Source organism: Lutra lutra, chromosome 6 (assembly GCF_902655055.1).
Source record: "Lutra lutra chromosome 6, mLutLut1.2, whole genome shotgun sequence".
Classification (NCBI taxonomy): Eukaryota; Metazoa; Chordata; class Mammalia; order Carnivora; family Mustelidae; genus Lutra; species Lutra lutra.
In genome coordinates, this window is record NC_062283.1 from 48,600,237 (window position 1) to 48,628,054 (window position 27,818).

At 37.7% G+C, this 27,818-nt stretch overlaps 1 protein-coding gene across 3 annotated transcripts in view; it reads right to left on the minus strand.

Annotated features, from left to right (window-relative positions):
* Positions 1–319: 319 nt before the first annotated feature.
* The window catches only part of PRIM2 (DNA primase subunit 2), a 333,098-nt gene continuing 305,599 nt past the window's right edge, over positions 320–27,818 (minus strand). For all 3 annotated transcript variants that reach the window (XM_047733345.1, XM_047733346.1, XM_047733343.1), the window contains exons 13-14: positions 13,223–13,291; positions 320–923 (exon numbers count right to left, since the gene is read on the minus strand). In XM_047733345.1, the coding sequence (XP_047589301.1) occupies positions 699–923; positions 13,223–13,291 (294 nt within the window). In that variant the 3' untranslated portion in view covers positions 320–698. The remainder of the gene's footprint in view (positions 924–13,222; positions 13,292–27,818) is intronic.

The window sequence follows — 27,818 nt, forward strand, 5'->3', positions numbered from 1 at the left end:
AAGTCACTGTGTTTTTGGCTGGGCGAATCTGCACCTGAGTCCTTAAGTGCTTTCCCCCCCACTACAGTTTGTAGCACTGAGAGTAGGGTTCCCATCATTACTGTGTCTCCAACTCTTCTACCCCATCTGTGTGGCCCCTCTACCTTTTGTGGTGCAGAAGATGTAATCAGCCTTTAGTTTTTCAGGAAGAACTTCTGTATGTGTAGGTGGAGATTGGGTATGCCCTGGGTAGGAGGAGAAGTCAGGGTCTTCCTCTACCACCCTCTTGGACACCTTCTCTCATGATCTGACTCCTGCAATTACATACAGATACACTATACACATTTTGATATTTATTAACAAAAATGCTCCAGAAAAGGATTGAATAAAAATTATAGCAATAAGGTTCAAAATAAGAGTTGTTTTTAGTTCTATTGTCTCTAGGGGAGTGTAACCAGTTTAGAAAGCTGTTTTATCTCCTAAAACAGGACTTAGATCACACCACTCAATCATCTGATTTCAAAAGAAATTTTTCCTTTTCTTTTTTGTCAAAGGAAAATATAGTGGAAGTCTTAGTTTTTACCCACAAGCCTCCTTTCCAGGGGATGAACTGGGGAACGGGAGAAGAAGTAGACTAAGAGGTTAAAAAAGAAACAAGCAAAATCTTGAAAGTAAGAAAGGAAAGTTAGTGAAGAAAAGGGTTCCTAACTGCCTAAGAATCATTCACTGAAGTAATCCTCTAGTCCTTCCATATCCATTTCCAGAGAGGAATTCAGACAGGCCAGAGCAGATGACGCATCCTTGGCTTTCTGGACACCTGGTTTGGGTTGAGGAGTTTCTGGTTGGATGGATTCCTTCCTGATGTCTTTATTACCACTTAGAATCCGTTGGCTCTCAAAAAAGAATTGATTAGGATGGCTCAAAGAAAAGCCACAATCATCCACCTGTGTAAGAAAGCAAATGTATATCATATAAATACATAGCAAAGGTATAAATAAACGGGCTTCATAACCATTCTAGACGTTGTTCAAAAACCTAGTAGTTGCCCAAAACCTGGTAGTTCTCGGTCGTAACTCTCAATTCACTGATTACATGATTTCATGCAGAAGGTGTGTCAACTACTACCTAAACACGAATGGCTCCAGCATTTGTATTTCCAGGCCAAACCTCTGCACTTAGTTTCAGTTCCCCATCTAGCTCTACTTCATCTCTACCTTCTACTCAGCATCTTAGAGGGCTAAGCAAAATGCCTGCCTACCTATCTGTCAAGAAATACTTGTGAGGGGTGGGGGATGAGGGTGTAGTCTTTAAACATAGGGAGTAGATATAAACACACACTGTCTGCATATTGGTCCCTGATAGCACTCCTATTTTAGAGTATTTGTATAAGTCTGGTATAAGCAATCCCATTTAGTATCATATAAACAAGGCACAAGCAACCTAATGTATTTTCTTCATTCTAATCTTTGGCTTTTTATAGAAAATCTTTTTCTTTTGTAATTTTCAATGGGGCTTAATGTAAACATGACCAGGTTTACAGCTTTAAGATATTTCTTTACTCAAATACTATCACTAAACTTTAAATTTGGAGTATCATTTCAAATTATCCATTATCCTGTACCTTTAATATACAATGAAACTTTGTAAGAGTATTTTTTTTTTTAAGATTTTATTTATTTATTTGACAGAGAGAGAGGGAGAAGCAGGCTTACTGAGCAGGAAGCCTGATGTGGGGCTCAATCCCAGGACCCTGGGATCATAACCTGAGCTGAAGTCAGATGCTTAATGACTGAGCCACCCAGGCACCCCTGTAAGGATGTTAATACTTCTTGTATTTAAAGATTTAATGAGTACCACTTTTCCCCTAACTTTGATTCCAAAATTTATTAATGGTGAAGAAAAATATGTTCCTTAATACTAGCAAGCACTTACTGAATGCCTACTATGTGCCAGACATTATTCTAAGTGGCATAAAACACATGCCATACTCATTCACACACAGGTTTATCTATACAGTTAACTTCTATAAGAACCCTGTGAAGGGAGATTGTCAATATTCTTCCAGTTTAGAGAGAGGTTAAGTTAACTTGCTCTAGATCGCATACTGGCACGGCTGGAGATGGGATATGAAAGAGCAGACCATGCTCATAACCAGTAGGCTCTGCTGTCATGTCCTTGTGCCAAGGTCAGTAATTTTATAATGCATTAAGTTCTTAAAATGTGTGTACCTTTTACTAATTCTTGGGGTATGATAGAAGAGCCAAGATAGCTCCTGAAGTGTGAACCTCCTACGTTAGTCCCTTTGTTCACATTCAACCAATGTGAAGTTGTGAAGATCAACTAAGTTGATCACATGTAAAATCTCTGTGCTCCCTGCCTTTTGCAGTTGACGCTGACAACAAAAAATACCATTTTACTTGAGTTATTTGTTGTGTTTTTGTTAGGGCATATTTTACTTTTTTACAAACTGAGAAGCCATTACACTTTCTTTGTTCATCTTCTATTTATTGACCTTTTTATGTCTCACTCTTTGTACTGAAGAGACTTGCGTACAGTAGGTATCTAAATATTTGGTGAGTTGATGCCAGAACTAACCAGTTTTTATCAGTCGTACATGCCACATATGAATTGAAGACTTACTGTGTAGAAGGCCACATTAGGAGATAGCAGTTTTTCAGCACACACAAATGCATTTGACTAACTCTAAAGAAATTTCCAGCCTAATAAGTCATATACTTAAAAATCTCTATCAAGAATAAAAGTGATAAGGGTTACAGATATAGCCTTATTATCTCCACATTAGAGAGAAATTCTGGCTGGGTTGATCAAGAAAAGCTTTGTGAGGAAGGGCTGTATGAGTTGAATTTGAGAAGATGGAGAGAGTGAAAAGCTGAGATAATGAGGTCAAGGTTAATATAAGCAGCAGAACCACATGAGCAAGGTAGAAGGAATGTTCCTGTAAAGCAAGTAGATCAGATGGCCTGGTGTAAAAGGCATATAAAAGGGAATAATAGGAAATGAGGTTGGAAAGATAGGCTGAGGCCAGGCCTCAGAGAGCCCTGAAAACCAGGGTAAGTAGTCTAGACCTAATTTTATAGACATCAGGGAGTCACTAAAATCCTTAAGAGGGGAGGTGATGTGATTAAAGCAATGTATAATCTTATGGTAGATTAAAATGGATTAGCAGGGGGTTAAAAGAGTTGCTGTTATGGTTCAGAATTAACCCTCTTAACAGGTGAACCAATAAACAAAGTGTTTTCTGGTAATACTTACTTGAATACCCCAGGATCCTCTGATTCTCTTTAGTTAGTTGTTGATACATGGTGGGCCAATAATTTTATAGTAACTTCAGTGTATAGCAGATTGATAGCATACAAACTAATACATTTTAAAAGTTATTACTCAGATCACTAAGAACAAATTTTTGTCTATTACTTTGCTGTCTGATTTTAAAATGTTTCCTGAATGTTTTATGATAAATCTATAATTTTTATTAACAAGAGTCATTTGTGAACTTATTATATTCGATTTTTCACCCAATTCATTAAAAAGTGGGAGATCCAATATAAAGTTTGCATTTTACAAAATGTTTCATTTAAAGTTTATCGTAGAACACATTCCAGTCAGAAGGCTTTATGTTTTATAAATAGAGAACATTAGAGATTGGAAAGACCTTGAAGATCCTTTAAGTTGAACCTCCCACATGAACAAACTAGGAAAACGAAGCCTAAGGAGATTACATGATTTATGCAAAATCATAGAACTAGTAACTGGTTTTGTCTGAATTAAGGCCGTCTGATCACTTAGTTGCTCTGAAATCTGTTTTAAGAGGTTTTATGCAAAGTCAAATAAGCTTACAAACCATATAATATTTCTAAAGCTAAACTCGGCTATAAAGATTATAAAAAACACTATAAAGATTATAAAAAACACGGGGCACCTGGGTGACTCAGTGGGTTAAAACCTCTGCCTTCGGCTCGGGTCATGATCCCAGAGTTCCGGAATTGAGCCCCGCATCGGGCTCTCTGCTCAGCAGTGAGCCTGCTTCCCTTCCTCTCTCTCTGCCTGCCTCTCTGCCTACTTGTGATCTCTGTCAAGTAAATAAATAAAAATCTTTAAAAAAAAAAGATTATAAAAAACATAGTAGCATTTTTTCATATAAAAAGAATCTAACAGTTTGTGCTATAATTACACATTAGGGATTTTCTACACCTTGTATCAACTTGTTAAAATTCTCAATACATCTATCATCACAAAAGAGGACTCTCTAGATTGAAATGAATTCTTAGGGGTGCCTGGGTGGCTCAGTGGGTTAAGCCGCTGCCTTGGGCTCAGGTCATGATCTCAGAGTCCTGGGATCGAGCCCCACATCGGGCTCTCTGCTCAGCAGGGAGCCTGCATCCTCCTCTCTCTCTGCCTGCCTCTCTGCCTGCTTGTGATCTCTCTGTCAAATAAATAAATAAAATCTTAAAAAAAAAAAAAAAAACCCAGAGAGGGCAGAAAACATTACCTATGATCATCTTAGCAACATCCCCGTTAAAAAAAAAAAAAAAAAATGAATTCTTAGACTTCATGTGGACAAAATGAAATATGATCTTTCTAAGCCTCAGTTTCCTCAGCAATGAAATGGAGGTTATAGTAATAACAGCTGCTACGTCATAAGGTTACCTGTTGTTAGTTCTATGAAATCTAAGTTAACCCCTTTGCAAAGACTCAAGTCACTTAAAAAGAAAAAAAGAAAGGGAAAAAAGCATATTGTTTTCTATGTATCATTAGCTTCCTCTTCATTTTAAAGAAGGATGAACTGGGGGCGCCTGGGTGGCTCAGTGGGTTAAGCCACTGCCTTCGGCTCGGGTCATGATCTCAGGGTCCTGGGATCGAGCCCCGCATCGGGCTCTCTGCTCAGCGGGGAGCCTGCTTCCTCCTCTCTCTCTGCCTGCCTCTCTGCCTGCTTGTGATCTCTCTCTCTGTCAAATAAATAAATAAAATCTTAAAGAAGGATGAACTGGAAATTGGTGATGGTGCATTATGGGTATGGGTTATTAAACAAAAAAATTGAATTATAATTCCAAAACTACTCAAGTAAGAGACCCTGCCTGTACATCAAAAGATGAACAAATAAGAGACACCTGGGTGGTTCAGTCAACTAAGCGTCTGCCTTTGACTTAGGTCATGATCCCAGGGGTCCTGGGATTGAGCCCTATGTCTGGCTCCTTGCTCAGGGAGGAGCCTGCTTCTCCTTCTCCCCCCCCTCCTTTGCTTGTGCTCTCTCTTGCTCTCTCTCCCTCTCAAATAAATAAGATCCCTAAAAAAAGATGAATAAAAGGCCTTTAAATATTTTATCTTTAAAATATATTGCTTAAAATACACTGTTTAGGGGCGCCTGGGTGGCTCAGTGGTTTAAGCCTCTGCCTTCGGCTCAGGTTATGATGTCAGGGTCATGGGATTGAGCCCCACATCAGGCTCTCTGCTCAGCAGGGAACCTGCTTCCCCCACCTCCTCTGTCTGCCTCTCTGCCTGCTTGTGATCTCTGTCAAACAAATAAATAAAATCTTTAAAAAAAAATACACTGTTTAAAAAATGTACATATTTTTTATTCCATTTTAAATTAATGCTCTTATACTACCCTATGACCCAGCAATCACACTACTGGGTATTTACCCTAAAGATACAAACGTAGTGATCTGAAGGGGCACGTGCACCCGAATGTTTATAGCAGCAATGTCCACAATAGCCAAACTATGGAAAGAACCTAGATGTCCATCAACAGATGAATGGATAAAGAAGACATGGTATCTGTATACAATGGAATACTATGCAGCCATCAAAAGAAATGAAATCTTGCCATTTGCAACGACGTGGATGGAACTAGAGAGTATTATGCTTAGCAAAATAAGTCAGTCGGAGAAAGACAACTATCATATGATCTCCCTGATAGGAAGAAGTGGAGATGCAACGTAGGGGGTTTGGGGAGTAGGAAAAGAATAAATGAAACAAGATGGGATCAGGAGGGAGACAAACCATAAGAGACTCTTAATCTCACAAAACAAACTGAGGGTGGCCGGGAGGAGGGCGGGGGTGGTGGGGTTATGGACATTGGGGAGGGTATGTGCTATGGTGAGTGCTGTGAAGTGTGTAAACCTGGCGATTCACAGACCTGTACCCCTGGGGCTAATAATACATTATATGTTAATTTAAAAATTAATGCTCTTATTAACCAACTAGAACAGTGACAAGGGCCTTGAAATGAGGGCATGTACCATGTTTCTATGTGATGTTTGGCTTTTCAGCTGTCTCTCTTGGATCTGCAATTGCACTTTCTTAACTCATTGCTAATAAGCTCATTTTACTGAACTCATGGTCTAATTAAGTTGCTTGATAGAATGATGAAATTATGAAGAGTTTCTATATACTTCTATATACTGGATTATATTTTCTAAGAGAGGTTCTTTGTTTTTGAATGCTTTCTTTTACTCTTATTTCTAGATGAAGGAAGTTGCTATTCAGTTTCCTTTCCTCTTGTTAAAAAAAATAACTTTGATTATGCTCCTCTCCACACTGCCCCCACAAACCCTAACAGAATGAAAATAGATTTTACTTCAAAATCAATTTAGAAGAATAGGAAACCAAGTTACACCCATAGAAATCCCCCACTTTCACATAGGTCTGTTTAAACATCAGCATCTATTTCCTTTATTCCTTATTTTAAAAAAAGATGGGAACATTCTAGATATGGAAACACTGAGAATTTTCCATTTCCATTTTTCTTAATTGGTTGCCATTGGTGATGTTTTCCTTGTGGTTGATGATTTTTCATTGTGTTTTGTACACTGTGCTCACTACTAAGAGAAGGAAATTCTGTGATGCATTTTCATTCTGCCGTATTAGCTTAGAAGTCCCAAAGTCCTGTAAAGGATATGAAATAAGACCAGTGTAGTTGGGAGTCCAGGGGAAGGAAACGGGGTAGAGAAGCCTTTAAAGGCTACATTGTAAATTTTGGATTTCACCTTTAGAGCAACTGGGAAGCCCTTTTAAGGTTTGTTTTGTTTTGTTTTGCTTTTAAAGAAGTTTACTGAAATAATCATATTCTTCTGTTTTAAAAATCACTCTAACAGCTATGTGGAGGGTAAAGAACTGGAATGGTACGCATGTTGTAGATGCTGGGAAATGAGTTAGGAAGCAACTGCAGTGATCCAACTGAGACATGATCATGGCTGCTAGCCCAGCAGTCTGACTGATATCCATAATAATGACCTTGAGTTATTATAAAAAAGCTGAATTGTATTATTATAAAAAAGCTGAATTGTATTTGCGATATCCTGTTTAAGATTGCAGGAAAATGTGATACAATTTAGCAAGATTTCTGTAAAGATTTATATGGTGGGGGAAAACTTATGCTCAGCTATTTGGAAAATAAGTATCAAGAATGACCCAGTGCCTTAAAAGGGCTATTTCTAAAAAAAGATTTTCAATTAAAATTCAGAGATGAATCTACACAAGGCTTAGTATTTTCATTTACACAGGGAGTATACCAAAAGAAAAAAAATTAAAAACTGCTCTCTCAAAACACTGAGGAAAACGGGATTTCAAGCAGGTCAGATTTTTGACATCTACTAACTGAATCTCAAATATTTCCTTGGAATCAACACATTTTGCACACAATGACCTTCACACAAACATAGGTCTCATATTTCTGCCACAGCAAATGTAGATTTTGAAGGAATGGAAGCAATATTGTTTTACCTATGGGATGTTTGGGTTTTAATCAAGAGGTTTTGCAATGACAGCCTATAATGAGGCAGCTGGTATTACCAAAAAAGCCATATGGAACTATCATAGTGCTGCTGTAAATGGTATCAATTAACTGGTTCACTTTCAAAACTTTCATCAAAATGAGTTTGATCACAGAGTCCTCAGGAAAATAAACAGCTTTAACAAATTTTTTTAAGGGGGGGCAGACAGGATGGCAGAAAACAGACAATAAAAATGGATTCTACTTTGAAATTAAATGAGAAAAAATAATAGATATTCACCACTAAAAACCTATAATGAGATATCTAGTGAATTCAAACAGCCTTTTTATTCCATCAATTTTTATGTGGCCAAGGTTATATGTAGTTATATGTCTACATATTTAGACATACATCTTTTTAATATCTTCGTTAATCTAAGGCAAGTTTTAAAATTGGCCATAGTGGTAATACTCCTATAGGAATGAGAGATACTACAAAAGCTGATCTGAGAACTAAAAAAAATTCTTTTTTGGGGATTATGTTACAAACTCAACATTTCAATCTATTTTTCACATCTTATTTTAAAAAAAGGAAGGAGACTGAATAATAGACCTCAATTTGTAGAAGTTCAGAGGCCTCTTAATTAAAAGGGTCCACACATAATTAAGAACACATATGAAATTAAACCTCTCAAGCTGAGCAGGCAAATTAAGGAATATGGTCTTTAAGGAAAAGAGTCATGCAAAACCGGTGCTGAAAATACCAAACAAAGGGTGCTCACCTGGTGAGATTCCTATACATACAGAATTGCTAGGCTTTGGATTTGTTTTTAAATGTAAACCATGATGGTTGGATCATCAATCTAGACAGGTAAATGTCAGGCTCACAAGGTTTAAATAGTTACCTGATAGTCTGGTTCAAAGCCAAGCCCATCCCTTATGAGCAGTAGGACCTTACACAGATTGCTCAGCTTCTCTAAACTTTATTTGTAAATGGGAATAAAAATAGCATCTAGCTGTAGTACTGCAGTGTGGATCAAAAGAGCTAATGTGGCCAAAGTATTTAGGCTGGGCCGGGCATGTGTTAAAGGTTCTACAGACATTGGCTGACAGTACTATATTCATGATTGGTAATATTATAGGGTATATTTTTCCTATGAAATATTTCATGAAGTAAGAAATTCCACTATTATATAACCACAACAGAAAAACTACTTCATGAAAACCAGAAAAAACATAAATGAATAGCATGGTAGCTGATGATGAATTCAATAAACACAACCCTCTTTTTGGAGAGGGTCATGGATGGATCTCTTTGAAACCGAATAACAGACTTCAAAAAAATGCATATATACACTCACAGAAAAAAGTATCTCAAGAACTGCATGGACTTTTAGGTCTATTCTTCGGTATCTGTCCTGGGTTAGGAAGCCAGGGTCAGGACCAGTGGTTGCCAACAAGGGGGTTCTGTGTGTTCAGCTGACTTGTACAGGGTCTTCATACTCGTCGACATGAAGGCCCCTAAAGGAACCTGAACTCGTCGGCACACAACAGTTCCTCCCGTACTCTCCTATTAATCACAGCCACCTATACTTTTTTGGGTTATCTGCCTAACCTCTCTGTAGGCTTCTGAGTTTGTGACCCTTGCTTTACACCTTTCAGAACCTTCTAGTAGGACTTATATAGGCATACCGTGTCCTACTGTGTTTCCCCGGTATTGGTTTTGTTGTTGTTGTTGTTTTTAAACAAATTGAAGGTCCATGGCAGCCCTGCATCTGAGCCAGCTATAGGCACCATTTTTCCAACAGCACTAGCTCACTTCATGTCTGTGTCATATTTTGGTAATTCTCCCAATATTTCAAACTTAATGATTATTTTTGTTATGGGGACTTTGATGTTACTACTGTAGTCGTGCTGGGGCACCAGAAACCATGCCCATACAAGATGCCAAACTTAAGTGATAAATGTTGTATGTGGTCTGACTCCTCTACTCACTGGCCATTCCCTCTCTCTCCCCATTTCCTCTACTCTCCCTATTCCCTGAGACACAGTAATACTCAAATTAGGCCTATTAATAACCCCAGAATGGCCTCCCAATGTCAAGTGAAAGGAAGTGCTGCTCATCTGCCATTTTAAATCAAAGCTAGAAATGATTAAGCATAGTGAGGAAGGCGACCTGAAAACAGAGAGGCCAAAAGCTAGGCCCTCTTGTGCCAAACAGCCAAGTTGTGGATGCAAAGGAAAATTTCTTAAAGGAAATGAAAACTGCTGTTCCAGAAAACACACAAATGAATGATAAGAAAGCAAAACAGCCTTATTGCTGATATGAGAAGTCTTCCTGGTCAGAACAAAAGATCACACCAGCCACATCCCTGAAGCCAAAGCTAATCCAGAACAAAGCTCTAGCTCTTCAGTTCTCTGAAGGCTGAGACAGGTGAGGAAGGTAGAGGACAGTTTGAAGCTGGCAGAGGTTGGTTCGCGAGGTGTGAGGAAAGAAGCCATCTCCATAACATGAAAGTACGAGGTGAAGCAGCAGGTGCCGATGGAGAAGCTGCAGCAGGTTACCCAGAGGCTCTAGCTGAGAGAATTCCTGAAGGTGCTGCACTAAACATCAGATTTTCAGTGTGGATGAAACAGTCTTGTAGTGAAGAAGATGCCACTGTAGGACTTTCATAGCTAGAGAGGAGAAGTCAGTGCTAGGCCTCAAAGCTTCCAAGGACAGGCTAACTCCCTTGTTAGGGGCTAATGAAGCTGGTGGCTTGAGGTTGAAGCCAGTGTTGTTTATCATTTTGAAAATCCTAGGAATAATCCTTGAGAATTATGCTAAATCTACTTTGCCTGTGGTCTATAAATGGAAAAACAAAGCTTGCATGACAGCTCATCTGTTTACAACATGGTTGACTGAAGGTTCTAAGCCCATTATTGACACCTACTGCTCAGAAAAAAAAAAAAAAATTCCTTTCAAAATATTACTGCTCACCGTGGGAACCTGAGTCCCCCAGGGGCTCAGTCAGTAGAACATGCAACTCTTGATTTAGGGGTCATGAGTTCAAGCCCCACGTTGGGTATAGATTACTTAAAAAAAAAAAAATACATGTATGCACACACACACATTTTACTCCTCACTGACAAGGTGTCCGGCCACCCAAGAGCTCTGATGGAGATGTATAGGATTAATGTTGTTTTCATGTCTGCTAACACAGCATCCATTCTGTAGCTCATGGATCAAGGAATCATTTTGACTTTCAAGTTTTATTATTTAGGAAATACATTTTGTGGGGCGCCTGGGTGGCTCAGTGGGTTAAGCCGCTGCCTTCGGCTCAGGTCATGATCTCAGGGTCCTGGGATCAAGCCCCGCATCAGGCTCTCTGCTCAGCAAGGAGCCTGCTTCCTCCTCTCTCTCTGCCTGCCTCTCTGCCTGCTTGTGATCTCTGTCTGTCAAATAAATAAACAAAATCTTTAAAAAAGAAAAATACATTTTGTAAGGCTATAGCTGCCATACACAATGATTCCTCTGATGGAACTGAGCAAAGTAAATTAAAAACCTTCTGGACAGGCACCTGGGTGGCTCAGTCAGTTAAGCCTCTGCCTTTAGCTCAGGCCATGATCCCAGGGTCCTGGGATCAAACCCCACGATAGGCTCCTTGCTCAGCAGGGAACCTGCTTCTCCCTCTCCCTCTACCTATGCTCTCTCTCCTTTGCTCTATCAAGTAAATAAGTAAAATCTTTAAAAAAGAAAAAAAAAAAAAACCTTCTGGAAAGGATTCACCATTCTAGATCCCATTAAGAATAGATTCATGAGAAGAGGTCAAAATACCAACATTAATAGGAGTTTGGGAAAAGATGATTCCAGCCCTCAGCAATGACCTTACAGGGCTCAAACTTTAGTGGAGGGAGTAAATGCAGATGAAGAAACAGCAAGAGGACTAGAATTAGAAGTGGAGCCTGTAGATGTGCCTGAGTTGCTGCAAGGTCATGGTAAACTTCAACAAATGAGGAGTTGCTTCTTATGGATGAGCACAGAAAGCAATTTCTTGAAATGACAACAAACGGTTTAGAACACGACAAAAACTTAGTTGAGGAAGCAGTGGAAGGGTTTGAGAGGAATGACTCCAATTTTGAAAGAACTTCTACTGTAGGTACAATGCTATCAAACAGCATCACATGCTACAGAGAAATCATGCATGAAAGGAAGAGTCCGTCGATGTGGCAAACGTCTTATTTTTCAAAACTGCCACAGCTCTCCCAACCTTCAGCAACCACCACCCTGATCAGTCAGCGGCCATCAACCTGGAGGGAGGACCCTCTACCAGCAAAAAGACTGACTTGCTGAACGCTCACATGATGGTGAGCATTTTTTAGCAATAAAGTATTTTGGGGGGTGCCTGGGTGGCTCAGTGGGTTAAAGCCTCTGCCTTCAGCTCAGGTCATGATCCTAGGGTCCTGGGATCGAGCCCCGCATCGGACTCTCTTCTCAATGGGGAGCCTGCTTTCTCCTCTCTCTCTCTCTGCCTGTCTCTCTGCCTACTTGTGATCTGTCAAATAAATAAATTTTAAAAAATCTTTAAAAAAAAAAGTATTTTCTAATTAAGGTATGTACATTTTCTAGACATAATGCTATTGCACACTTAATAGACTACAGTATAATGGAAGCATAACTGTTACGGGCACTGAGAAACCCCAAAATGCATTCAACTCACTTTACTGGGATGATCTGGAACCAAACCCGTAACATCTCTAAGGTGCAGCTGTACTACAGAAGCATGTCAAAAGAGGCTCACAAGAGGAAAACCAAATACATTTCCCTGATTCCCTTGCAGTTAGGGGTCCTACATACAACTAATGTTCTGCCGTTCAGGTAAACAGGAGATTTGGGAAGCAAAATGAATATGCAGGGGACAGCCACAAGTAAAACAATCAGATTTTCTGTAAGAAAGATGGCAAAAGCCTCTGGTTTTTCTAGGCACCTGGGGCAACTATTCTAGATCTATTCCAAGAGTTGCTAATTAGGCCTCAATATGGCCCACGATCTGTTTTTGTAAATAAAGTTCTACTGGAACACAGCGATGCTCGTTCATTTATATATTGTCTATGGCTGCTTTTGACTACAACAGCAGAGATGAGCATTTTTGACAGAGACCATATGGACAATAAACTCTACAATTTTTACAATCTGGCACTTTCCTGAGAAAGTTTACTGACCCTTGGTCTCATCCTTAGATGTGAAGTGGTGGGTGGCAGCTGCAGTAAAGGTTTTCTCGCTGAGTAGCTTCTCCTGGTTACAATGTTTCTGATTCTGGAGTATCCTAGTTTTAATTCTCTGGTCCGTCTATAAATTTTATAAGCTACCTAATACCATGTAATAAATCCCTTGCTGGTGAAAACAGCTGGAGTGGTTTCTATGCTACAACTAAAATCCCTGAATGAAACATGGAGTAACAAAAACAAACAAACAAAAACAAAACAAAACAAAAAACAAAGAATTAGGACGTAGTTTAAAAATGGACTTACGTTATGTATCATCTCGAAGTACTTCTGACAGGCCACTTGGTAATGTGTCCCTTTTACTAAATCCAAGATCTAAAATGCATGGGAAAAAGAGAAAGCAAAATTAAAAACGAAGTCTCTAAACCACTCTAGTTTGTGGCTGTGGGCGTTTTCAGAATCTATATTCCAGACAGAAAGTGCATTCAATCATGGGGCATGTTGTACTTCTGCAGCCCAGACACTGTGATAATTCTGACATTACACAGTCGCTGTTTAGGTCAGCATTAAACCACAGATGACAAGAGATAGTCAGTGATCTTTCTGACCTACCAACTGTGAATTTCAATAACTTTACCTTGACAACAAGATGAAAATAGATCCCAGTAATATGACTTTGACAGTTATTGTCAGAACATCACACTGCAACATCCTTTCCAAAATTATAGATATAAATTCAGTAATCTAAATGATTGGTGCATGAAGCAATCAAGTGTACTATTTAGATTTTTATTTTCCACATTACCAGTTTATACAGATATAACCTAAAATACAGCTGTGTACCCATCAGGAAAATTTAATGTAAGCCCTTTGGAAAGTATCTTTGGAGAGGGAAGGCTTTTACCTTCAATCAGATTTGTTCTTTTTTTGAAATGAAGTTATTTCTAGTAAAGCTCAGCAGAATATGAGAGTGAATAGTCTATTCTGAACACCTATTAGGAACATCATCCTATCTTTTGTAAATACAATTTGTTTTCCAATTCTACTTCATGTAATCTCTTTGGAGCGGGACAAACTCCCATTCTTATCAGCCAAGTGCAATGCCAGTGAAATTCATAAAGTTTCATCACCCTCCTACCCCACCAAATAAATAAAATGTATATTTGGCCTGTTTATCAAACACAGTAAAATGCTGGAATTAAGAGATAGCCTAAAATGAAGGAAAATAGAATTTTGGAGAAATATTCATTTCTATCTCTTTTTAAAGGGCTGACCTTCCTGTGACAACAAGAAATGTACATGAAGCCTCAAATTTCTGCTATCCCCATTATTGAATATAGCTGACATGTTTTGACAGATACACAAAATTATTACAGTTATGGAGTAGGCATCATACAATCCTCAAAGAATGTGCTTAAAAGAACTGTTTTTCTCTGACTCTTATAGATTACATTTCTGAACGTCAGGTCACCTTTTATTAAATCCTATATGAAAGATCTATGTAAATGCCAACCAATCACCAGTATCCAGGATCCTGCCTATTTGACCTGTTTGTTTTTCTTGAATTATTAGAGCAGAAATGAAAAATAAACCCATTTAAAATGAATAGCTATAAATTTTTAAAAATGAAGAAAGCCACAAAGTTTTCAAAGTAATTCTACACATTGATATTAAAATTGTGTTGAGATAAACTTGCAATTGATTATTTGCAAACATCAATGATACCATGAAAGAATATCTGTGAATTTCAATTTTGGAGAAGCAAAGACTTCAACCTTTAATGGTTTAAATGTTATCATAAATGACCTGAAGAGAAAATGAATTCACAGAAATAAACAAAAAGCTCAATTGTGTGGTACATAATAAAGCTCTTTTATTAAAAACAAAATAAATCCAACATCATATTCTATGCATACACATATTCTTGAGAGATATATATTTAAATATATATGAATTTATACACATATATTTAAATATGTTCCTTGCAAAGTAAATAGGTAACATTATATACATACATTATAATATACATGTTTGGGAAACACGGCATAAAGTCAATACTTATAAGAAATTAGATATTAAAAATATCTAATTGGGGGTGACTGGCTGGCTCAGTCAGTAGAGCATGCCACTCTTGATCTCAGGGTCATGAGTTCAAGCCTCATGTTGGGCATGGAGCCTACTTAAAATAAATAAATATTTAAAAATAAAAATATCTAGTTGGGTGACATACACATTTATAAAAAGATATCAAGGAAAACTGATATATAGGCCACAGAATGTAAGGAAAGCTTATGTATTTTGGAAATTTTAGTTCCATCAAAATTAAATTTAGATTAATCACAGATCAATCCCCCCTGCTCTACTCCCAGGGAAGGCTCTTCCTTAACCAAAATCATTTCATTTTCCTTTTCCTTTTTGCTTTATCTTTCTAGGATGAGTTTTTATTTAGAAATTTCTTGCAAATCCGTAAATAATTCAGCCATCATCTATCCTTAAATAACATTACTGATTATGTTACAGCATACTTGAGGTAAATGAAAGTTTCTACACATATGTAATGGCATAATGGGGGGAAAAATAAGATAACAGAGTGCTTTTCATTGGCTGGAAAAGCTACTCAGAGACAGATTTAGGCCTAAGGAAAGGAAAGAAGGGAAGCAAGAAGCAAACCAAGTAACAGAGATGTGGAGACAATAAATGAATAAGGAAAATCCAAGGGAAAGATTTCTTTGAGGAAATAAGGTATTACTTGGTGGGTATTACCCTCATTTCAGAGATAAGGAAATATATCCTCTTAAATAGGGGTATTTATCTAGTGAGTGCCATTTACTGTGAAGAATTTAAAAATCCCATGCAATTTATGATTTTTTTTTTCCTTAAGAGGAATATATGGACCGTAACTCAAAAATCCAATAACTAATAAACATATGTACTTGAATTTCACATTATGATCTAGATTACAGAGATACAAGAAAAGAAAAAAAAGAAGAAAGAGAAAGATCTTGTGGGACAGTGGATGAAGTCTGCCTTTTTCGCTGAGTAAAATGTGGTCTACTGCAATATAACACAGGAGGGACATGACCTAACATTGCTAACGTTACAGGATTATTCTGGCCCCCCGCTATGCTGGGAACAAACTAGAGGGAGCAGGGATACAAACAGGGAGTTCTTTACAAGATTCCAGTCAACAGATGCTGGGTTAGGCCAGGGTGATAAGAGTAGTGGTTAGAAATGGTCATACTGCCCACTTATGGGCTGTAACTGTTTTTGAAAAACAGCTGTTCTACACAAAAATGCTTAACAGGAACCTATTCCCTGATGTTTTAGAGTAATTCATTACGTGTCACTCAACCCCTCCCCTCTCCAACTGATTTCTTAAATAAAACTAAGTAGCTTAAAACCTCAGTAAAATGCAATATGTAAACAACAAACTATCATGTAAAATAAGTGTAGAATGTCAAAAATACCACTTAATAGTCATTAAACAGAATGAGTAACAAACTGATGCTTCTTATGTAATAGCCTGTGAGTAGGACACCTGAAGTCTCTCAGTGTCAGCAGCCCCTTAGATGCACACCCGCTCTGAGGATTTCAAAATACTCAGCAAGTGATTCTGATGTTCTACCATATACACATGAAGTGCAACTTGGGACTTTTTCTGCACCTAGTTTTCTTAAGTTTTTCTGATATTATCCTCATGAGCAAACGCTATACTAATATAGTCTTAGGTATGTTGAAGATGGTGCTGGTATCATTTGTCGATGGGCTGGATAACTCCCACGCAGGAAAATACAAAGCTAAAAATCAAGAGAAAAGAGAATTAAGGTATCAGCAATGCACCAAAGTTTGCAAAATAGAGGAAAAATAGAAACTTGGCAAAGAAACACCAAAATCCAAGAAAGATACCTGAGGTAGAAAAGAATTAGGGATCAGGAGCTAAATTCTCACAATATGTTTTTTATATCCTCGAAAAGACTCTACTTCTCCAAAGGTGGATGGACCACTTGTGTGTTAATGGACAGATGGTGAAAGTGCTCCCTGCTAAGTCACTAAGACTGAACAGAGACAGTTAAGCAGTGACGGTTCATACACAAGATGACTCTGCTACTAACCCATCCTTATTCTGTGAAACTCAGTTTCTTAGCAATGGTTGGGTTCATTTAGAATTTAAATTTTGTGTATACTCATAATTCAAGTTATCTTTGTTAAGAAAGTTTTAACAGAAGAGCACATGTCCAAGGCCAGTGGACATATATGCTTGACTTGTAGCCAGACAACTAGGAACCTGAGAAAGATTTAGGGTTTAATCAAAAGTGGTGTGCTTTTCTTTGAAACCAAAATTTTTCTTTGCTGTTTTCAAGAATGAATAGTAGCTGTGGTAGTATTTTGTAATGTGTCAAATTCTGAACTTATCTCCCTAAACTTGCTCTTGTTTGCTTACTAAAAATATGCTTTGGGGAGGGGGAGACCATGGGGAATTAGTTCATGAGGTGCTTGTTTATATATTTTTTGTGTTGGAATCTTATTTAATGTGACATTAACAAATTTTTAAAGATTTTACTTGAGAGAGAGAAGTAAAAGAAAGTAAAGAGAGAAAGAGAGAGAGAGAGAGAGCTGGGAGGGGGGAGCAGAGGGAAGGAACAAGCAGACTCCACATCGAACACAGAGCCCAATGCAGGGCTGGATCTCATGACACTGAGATCATGACCTGAGCCAAAATCAAGAGTTGCATGCTCAACTGACTGAGCCACCTAGATGCCCCGACATTAAAATTTTTTAAAGAAAATAAAATTCTGTAGGGAAGTCAAAATGAATATGTAGTTAGGCAACCCTACTTTTTGGCAGCATTCGTCTTGCCAAGATAGCATCTGAAGGGTCAAGCCTCCATCCTTCTAAATTGGCCTTTGCTCCTCTTAAACGGATGGCTTCCCAAAGCTGGAGTTGAGCAGGCAGGGACTGACCAGAGAGAAAGTCAGAAGTAAAACAGGGGAAGGAAACTCATCAAGAGGGAGAAATGTAAGAAGACAAAAAGAAACAAACAGGAAAAGGAAAGGACCAGGTAGAAGGAAAGTCAGAGGGGTGAAGTTAAATGAAATGGGGTCCACAGCTTACGAGTTACGTGGTCTGTAAATATCAAAGTGTAATTCACAGCTCTCAAAAGGGGTTTCATATTCCAGTCTGGAAGACCAGAGCAGACCACAATTTCCTCTGATATGAACCAAAGTAAGTGTCCATTCTGATGCCTAGGTTAGAAGTCTAATTCTGCTTCAGAAAAATATAACCAAACAATTTGAACAATCATATAAATTAAGGCTAATTTGAAAATACAAAATTACTTAAAGAAAAAATTACTATGAAGACTTAAGACTGCTGCTCAAACAGCAATTTGAATTTTTTTAATGCCAATATTTCCAGACTGAAGTACAAAATGTCAAACGTAACAATCCATTTATTGTTCTACTATAATTCATCAGTAATCAAAAAGCTAAGAAAAAATTAAGAGGAGTAGTGATATCAAATTATTATATTTTGGTAACTAATATACTTTACTTTGCTCTCTCTATATTTGAATTATTTTTTATCGGCTAACTAAAGTCCACCATGAAGAATATTAGATCTTTTTTTTTTTTTTTAAACAATATACTGTCATCTTTACAAGAAAACAGCATAACTGCATTTGCTAAGTTAGGTAAAAGCATTAATTACATTTTATCTACTACTTTATCCTCAAGGCAAATAACTATTTCAGTTTTGAATTTTAGTAAAGCGGTTAACCAAGATACCCCTGCAGTAGAGGAAGAAGGAGCAAATTCGCTGATATTTTTATTTGATTGGCAATAGATCATAGCAAGTTGACAACTATGATATACAAAATACTGATGGGAAATCTATACTCCCACACACATATTAGACAGAAATATAGATGACATTTTAGAACTGTGTCTCACTTCCTTCTCTCTTCCTAATGTTCTCCACTATACCCTGCCATCTGCAGCTTCCTCTGTGCCTTTTGCTCAGTGCCTGCCAACGAGGTCCAGATGATTCTCTGGCAGCAGAACGCAGCCACCTGCCTGTCCTTGGCTTCAGAGCGCTGTACGGCTAGGTGTGCTGCACTCACCAATTAGATATGCACTTAATCTGTCTCTAATTCAAGGTCATATTCTGTTTTATTTAAAACTGATAATGACCTTGTTTCTTCCTAAAAAGCTCAACCTTTCAAAAGTCAGCAGGCTGGTATTTTTCCACTTCATTTCTAACCGTCCTTTATTTCAAAGGTGAAAGAGAAAACATGGCAGAGAGGCAGAGTCTGGAACACTTTTGAACATATTACTTTGCTCCTGTTTCTCACACACTCAGCATAGCTTAGCTAGCCGCCAACTTACAACTTTGCTGTGACCTTCAGTTACTGGCAGATCAGGGGCAAGTTTCCCTCTTGAAGATGTACTTTCATTCATTTAAAACACTACATGCCAAGAATTTTTCTGACTCACTCTTCATTTTCTATCAACACAGTTATCTGACTGAATCAATTCTACCTCCAAATGTCTCTAAAAACATACTTTTTCCTCCTCATTGTTCAGGCCCTAATCATTCTCTTTTTTATTGCAAAGCTTCTTGACTTATCTTTTCTTCACTCTTCCAAAAAAGACAGTTTCCAAACTGCCACCATAGTAACTTTTCTAAAATCAAATATAATCCTGACATGGCCAGCTCCCAGCTGAAAATGGCTCACATTGTCCAAAACGCCTTGTACATTAGGCCCCTAGTTGCCCTCACTGGGCCCCTCTCCTGCCCTGCCTGGCCACTGGGGTCCTTACGTTTTAGTTCAGGTTCTCCCACAGTGTATTCTTTGGAATTTTAGCAAAATTCTACTGACTCAGAAGTTTTTCTCATCTAATCCATTTTTTAGTTTTATTTAATCTAGGATTATTTAAGTTTCTTTAAAGCAGGGCTTATCAGGGTGGCATTTCTCAAATTAATCTGTCTCCAGGACCTGTTCCCATACCTCTCCTAGGATTAGGGTTCCTCAAAACACACCCAACAACCGTTCCACACATGCTTCTCCTAAGTCTTATCCTAGTTCCTTGTCTTGTTTAGTTTCCTCTGACCACACCTCATTTGTTCACTGTCTCTGGCTAGAATATCTGTTCCATAAAGGCAGAGGACTTGTGCCTTGAATAGCAACTGGAATATAGTCCTCACCTTGTTATTTGTTACTGTTGAATGAATGCCATTCCCTTTGTCTCATAAGCCTTGCTTCCCTCCACTGGGGAAATGCCTACTCAACTCTCAAACACAATTCAATGATCACTTCCTACAGGAAGCATTCCCTGAGGTCCCGCCTCTCCCTCAGCAGTTTTTGGCCCTCTGAGTCTATAGCTAGCACTTTAAATGTATTTTTATTAAGGCACTTATCACACTTTATTACAGTGAATTATACCTTTTGCCTCCACTAGACTAAAAGTCTATAACAGTTTCTTAAATCATTCTATTTCCAGATTTGAACATACTGAAAACTCAGTGACATGTCAAGTGCTCAGTAAATGTTTATTGGATAATAAAATGTCTTTCTTCACCAAAGCAACTTACTGTTGGGTCAGCGGCTCCGGGAATGCAGGAGAAACAAGAGAAATGACCGCTGGGCCGCCATCTTCCAGGCCCCCACCCTTCCTAACCCTTGACTCTCCCACCATAAGGATGTATGCCCAGGTCACGTCTCCACAAGTAACCCAATACCTATGCAAGAAACCAGAACATCAAGATTCCCCCAACCCTCCAATCCCCGAATACCATACCTTATATGGCTGTGAACCTATTCCCTGTCTTAACCCAGATAAAAGACCCACTCGACCCCCGCCCGGTGCGACTTCCCCAACTCTCCTCTCTTCTCCTCTCCAGAGTCTCGGAACCTCGCCTGAGGGCCCCTTTAATAAATCTTGCCTTGTGCCTGCCTCGCCTGGTGTCATGTTTATCTTGCCTATAAAACCTTACACTTAACTTTTATTTAAATCAGCCTTAGTGACTTTTACAGAACCTTTTCAATTAGTTGCCTTTTATTTTTTCTTTTCCTTCCTTCCTTCCTTCCTTTTTTTCCTTTCTTTGGGGGGGTGGGGTTTGGTACCTTAGAAAAAAAAAACTACTAATTTAGTTACTAATTTGGTACCTTAGAAAAAAAAAAACTAATAAAACAAGGTATTAACATAGCTTGAGAGGTTTCTCCAGTCATATCTGAAGACTATTTGGAAAAGAGAATGAAAATAATCGATCACATTAACTTGAATCCAAATGTAGAAATCTGCCATTGCTATATATAGTCCCACACATGCAGGCAAACACTAACCCATGCAAACAGAGTAGCCTCTGCTAACACCACTCAGATAAGCTTTCACACCATGAACTTATCGAGTCATTCATTCATTTGCTTATCATTCAGCCCACATTCATTAAGCTTCTATAATGATCTAGGCACTGTGGTCAGGGGCTGGTTTTATTTAGATGAAAGATAGCATTTCTGACTTCAGGAAAGATAAAACCACAATGTGGGGCGCCTGGGTGGCTCAGAGGGTTAAAGCCTCTGCCTTCAGCTCAGGTCATGATCCCAGGGTCCTGGGATCGAGCCCCGCATCGGGCTCTCTGCTCAGCGGGGAGCCTGCTTCCTCCTCTCTCTCTGCCTGCCCTCTCTGCCTGCTTGTGATCTCTCTAATAAATAAATAAAATCTTTAAAAAAAAAAAAAAGAAATGCTAATATTGAAAATTTCTCATTGTCTTTTAACTTACTATATTTGAATAAAGGTTTGAATCATTAATATAGGTACCTAAAAAAGCATTCTCGAGAAACAACTTAAAATGCACCCAAAATATTGAATCCTTAGTGCAATTTAAAACCAACATTTAGATTAAAGGATTTAAGCTTTAAGGGTTAACATCAACAACTAAGTGAGCTTGGAATAAGGGGAGGAAGGAAAAGAGAAGAAAGAGGAAAGGGAAGAAGGGAGAAGTAAGAACACATATGTAAAGCCTCCTTAACAGACAGAAAAGTCTTGCTAAACATCAATCCCATGATTTACTTACTAATTAAAACTGTGCTTTAAGTATTCTATTTTTTTTGCCTAATATAATTGAAAGCCAGTTCAGAATCTCTATGTCCTATGATCTTTATGGAAACGATGAAAATATCTGTACTAATTTAGTAGTTATTTTTCAAATATCTACTTATAAAAAGAAATATATTGTATCAGCTATTGAAACAGAAAATAAAATCTGTCACTTGAAGATTTTCTAGTCACTTTTCCAAGGACTAGAGGATTAATAGAGAAATACATATAAATTTACATATATGCAAGAACTTACAAATAATATACATACATATGTGTGTATATACATATATATATAAAATAAGTTCAGAAACAGAAACCAACATGAGCTACATTGTACACTGATAGGAAACAATACCCAGCACTCTGAAATGGCTTAAAGCTAAGACTAAGAATCTGTAATACTTGCTGTATGAAGTAAGGTTAGTTATTTAATATTTTGGATACTTTAAGTTTGCTTCCGTTAAGAAAAGGGTTGTGAAGGCTCTGGGAGAATATAAAATACCTCTGTAGATATAATTGCTCATGTAATGAACCAATAAAATAATTACAGAAAGAGAAAATTATAACAGTACTAAATTTCTTTTTTAAGAAAAACTATGTTTTATATTTTAACACAATTTTAGTGAAAGTAAACCTCAGTAGGTTTGGTTAACAAGGGCAAATGTTATTTGACTTTCAAAGAGTTTTTTCTTTGAAATGTCATGAATGAAAGTAATCTTCAAATGACCATTTATTTCAATCTATAAAAAAGGGAAGGATATACAGAGAAAGATATTCAGTGATTTTTATAAAGCCAAAAATATAACCACATTCTCCAGACACCAACTCTAATATCCAACTTCCAAACTTTTCCGTAATGCAGTTGTAAGATCTACCAAGAACAATATATGCATTTTCAACTATAAGAAAAGCAAAGCTAAGTGCAACAATCTAAGTCCTGTTCTCATAAATGAGAAGAGATGTTCCTAGAGATGAAATACACAGAAAAGCTGCTCTTAAGAGTAGTTACTGTTCGTAAAGTAATGGATAGAGTAAATACTACCTATTGACAAGTACTCCTTACCTAAGAAAATCACAGGAGTTTTAGGTAGTTCAGATTTATGTGAACACTGAGTAAGCAGTCATTGAGGTTTATCTTTGCCATAAAATCTTCTTGACATAGTGTTAGTTCTGTCTCTTAAACTGTCCATTTTGAAAGATTTCTTCATTAAAAGACATTTGACAGTTTTAGATTTAATATGGTCACTAACTTCTTGAGAAACTCTTGTACTAGGAAAAAGACAAGATTAACCAACATCTCAAAAACCAAAAAAAGCATGCATTTTTACATATTTCATTATTTTGATATCACTATTAAGTTTTTTGAAAGCACCAATCAGATTTGCTTTTAAAATAATTATTAATGGTTATGCTGAGGAAAACTCCTAAAACACAAGTTCTTTCCTCTCAAAAAAAAAACAAACCCAAAAATTAAAATGAGAAAAAAGTTTCAAAAATATTAATACGAAGTATATTTGTAAATAATGTATCATTTCAATTAAAAAACTTGAAAAATAAGTACCCTTATCTAAACTAATTTATGGGTCAATATGTAAAAGTAAATACTGGTGTGTAATAGGCTGAAAACAACTGCAGAAACAAATATTAAAATATGATGTGGAAACAACCTAATCACTTTAATATTTAATAGTCCCAAGTGCTCAATAGTTCTATGTAACTATTTGGAGCAGTGTTCTCCAATAGAAATATAATGAATGACATCTGTAATTTTAAACTTTCTAGCTACAATTAGAAAGGTAAAAAGAAACAAATGAAATTTACTTTGACAACTTTTTAAATCAATATTATTTTCATTTCAACATGTAATCAATATAAAAATATTACTGACATATTTTACTGTGCTCTTTTTTCACTTAAATTTTTGAAACCTGGTACATGTTTTCACTTACAAGTGATGTACTGTGGCTGACTCAAATTGGCTTCTAGGAATTGATTGTGCATTATCACACAGCAAGTCAGGGTTTTAAAGCACTTTAGTAGTTTAAAATTGGCCACAGCAGGAGTACTTACTTAACAGAAATCAGCAAATGACACAAATCAAGGCTTCCCACCTGCCTCAAGAGCTGGTTTACCAATAGACTACTGCCTTCAGCATATCTCAATTTGGACCAGCCACACTTCAAGTGCTCAACAGTCATCACAGAGATTCTTGGATCAACATGGTGGAGCAGGAAGATACTGAGCTCACCTCAACCCACAAACACACCAAAACTGCAATTACATATAGAACAACTAACTCTCTCTCTGAAAACAATCTGATGAATAGCACAACAGTTCTTCCACAACTGAAGATATAAGAAAAAGCCTCATTAAGATGGTTAGGGGAGGCAGAGGTGCAGTCTCGTCGGGACCTACACACTTGGTGCAGCAACACACAAGTGGGACAGACACCACAAATGCAGAGGTCCCTGAGGAGTGAGGGGTTCAAAGCCCCACACTGGTCAATCAGGCCCTGGGGACCGGCACTGGAACGATAAGCCCCCATAACTTCAGGTTTTGAAAATCGGTGGGACTTAACTCTGGAAGAATCAGGGGGTTATAGGAAAATAAAAGTGTGCGCACAAACTCACTAACCCCACAACCCAGCACAGAGGCAGCCATCCAAAAAGCATTTTGGCATATGTGAAGATTTACTAATTTTGGACATGTGTCAGAAGTGAAGAAATCTATAGAAGCTTTATCTGGGATTACAAGTGCTGAGTACTGTTTCTGGTACTCTGATCAATGCTGCCAGCCCTGCTGACCCAGGCCCAGCATTACCCTGTAAACCTGCCCAGCCAACCTGCCCACACCAAAAGATGCACCAGTATAGTAGCTCCCAGCCCATCACAGCCAGGGGGTAGTGTCAGCCTGGAAGCAGTTCCTGCCACAGGTGGCAGCCACACCCATCAGTGTGCCTGCAGCCCATGCAGTGCATACACCTGATGTGCATGCTGCTGTGACTGGGGTGACTGTGCTTATGGGCCCCAAAGGACACCTTCTACATAAGACTACGCCTTCAGGAATGGGAGATGAAGCTCATCTACCTAATACCTAGAAACACAGAGGAGACAGAAGAATAGGTTCCAAACAAAAGAACAAGATAAAACCTTAAAAAAGAACATAAAAAAGGGAGCTAAGCAATCCACCTGATAAAGAGTACAAAGTAACGGTGGTAAAGATGCTCGCTGAACCCAATAATGGATGAACACAGTGACAGCTTCAGCCAAAAAAGAAAAAAAAATCAGAGCTGAAGAAAGAGTAACTGAAATGAAAAGCAGAGCAGAGTGATTCAACGGAAGGTTTCAGGATGCAGAACAGATCAGCAACCTTAAAAAGGGTAGTAGAAATCACCCGAGCTGAACAGCAAAAGGATAAAATATTAAAAAAAAAAAAAAAAAAAAAAGAATAGGGGCGCCTGGGTGGCTCAGTGGGTTAAGCCTCTGCCTTCATCTCAGGTCATGATCTCAGGGTCCTGGGATCGAGTCCCACATCGGGCTCTCTGCTCGGCAGGGAGCCTGCTTCCTCGTCTCTCTCTCTCTCTCTGCCTGCCTTTCTGCCTACTTGTGATCTCTGTCAAATAAATAAATAAAATCTTTAAAAAAAAAAAGGATAATTTCAGGGACTCTGGGACAAGGGTACTAACATTCATATAGAGGTCCATACAGAGGTCCAAAATAGAAGAGAAAAAAAGGAACAGAATATTTATTTGAAGAAATAACAGCTGAAAACTTCCCTAACCTCGAGAAGGAAACAAATATCCCAGGTCCAGGAGCACAGAAAGCCCCAAGCAAGATGAACATCAAGATACATAATTATTAAAATGTCAAAATTAATGACAGAGAGTTTTGAATGCAGCAAGAGAAAAGGAACTAGTTATATATCAGAAAACTCCCCATAAGACTATGTAATGATTTTTCAGCAGAAACTTTACAGGCCAGAAAAGGGCAGCATGATATATTCAAAGTGCTAAAAGGAAAAAAAAAACTATAATGAAGAATATGCTACTTGGCAAGGTTATGTTTCAAAATTGAAATAGAAGAAACTATCATTTAACTTAACTTAGCTGGACTTAGCTTAACTTAACTTAGCTTAATTTAACTTAACTGGAAAAAGAATTTTCCAGAAAAAAACTAAAGGAGTTCATCACCATGAAATCAGCCTTACAAGAAATGTTAAGGGACTCTTTGAGCAGAAAGGAAAGTCCATTAGTAGAAGAAACTTATGAAAGAAAAGAAAAATCTCACTGGTAAAAAGCAAACACAGTAAACATAGTTGATTACCTCTTTATAAAGCTAATATGAAAGTTAAAAAACAAAAATAGAAAAATTAACTATACGTGGACCCAGTGGTTATTGATCCTTTCTCTCTCACAGACAACTACTGCCTTATTGTATGTCTCATTACGTGTCCTGAGGACTTGTTAGCAAGTTAGTTTAGGGGTCCCCAAAATATGGTGAGACAGAGATGATGGTTCCACTCCATTTGCAGTTAGGGCCCAGCATTTCCAAGCTCTGAGAGGATCTGTCAAAGTCTTTCTTTCTTTTCACTATCTTTGGGAATGGGTCTGGATCTTGGAAGGGTTGTGTCCTTTGTACCCTCTTTGGGGACATGTCATGAATTCATAGAGTTGTTCAATACTGCCAGAAATAGGGGTGCCTGGGTGGCTCAGTCAGTTAAGTGTCTGGCTTCAGCTTAGGTCGTGATCCCAGTTTTGGGATCGAACCCCACATCAGGCTCCCTGCTCAGCGGGGAGTCTGCTTCTCCCTCTCCCACTCCCCCAGCTTCTGTTCCCTCTCTCTGTTTCTCTCTCTCTTTTTCTGTCAAATAAATAAATAAATCATCTTTAAAAAACAAAAACCAAATGATTTAGAAGAGATTAAATGGGGTAAGAGCTTACAGATAAACTTTTCAGCAATAATTATGTTTAATGGTATGTCTACTTGAATACTTTCCCTAAATCTTTTCAGTTACTTCAAAATTTAGAGCTTTGCTAAGTTAAATGATAGTAACTGAATAAGATAAAATAATGAAACATTAATTACTGAACACAAGTGTATCTACTTCTGGATTCTTAGAGAAACTTAAGGCACTTGGATCTATTAGTAAACATGTTTTATGCCATATTAAAACTTTCTCTATGAGAAAACATACTTCTAAAAATTGTAAGACTTACAAGTTTCCCAACATAGAATCCTAGTGTAGAAAGACAGTCTACAATGCTTATCTATTAGTGTTCACTACGAATTAAGGATTCTAACAGTTAAGCATTCTACCAATATGTAATTAAAACTACTTAGCAATAATAGGGTGAAAGGAAACAAACTGTGTATAAAAAGAGGCAAGGAAGGTAAAATGGTTGTTCCAAAATAACTATAATTTATGATAAATATGAAATTAAGATAAAAAAGTGATTGAAAATTTGTGTAAATAATATGGAGGAAAGAAATTTTGTTGTGTGGTCAAGCTGGCTATAAATAGAATGATTTAATTCTTAAAATGAGTTTTAATACCAAAAGCACATTGGTATACAATTAGAATAGGTTTCTTTCAACTACAAAAACAAAGTTTCTGGACTTTTGATCTTCTTTTGATAAAGGACTGTGAGAGTTTCTTTACCTTTAGGTAATTTCGAATGGATAGCAAAGATTCTGTGTCTTAACAAAACACAAACAATTTACTGTGCTTCATGTTGTCTTTATTAGGCCTCATGATTACTTCAGAAAACCCAAAATTCTCAGGGCACCTGGATGCTCAGTCAGTTA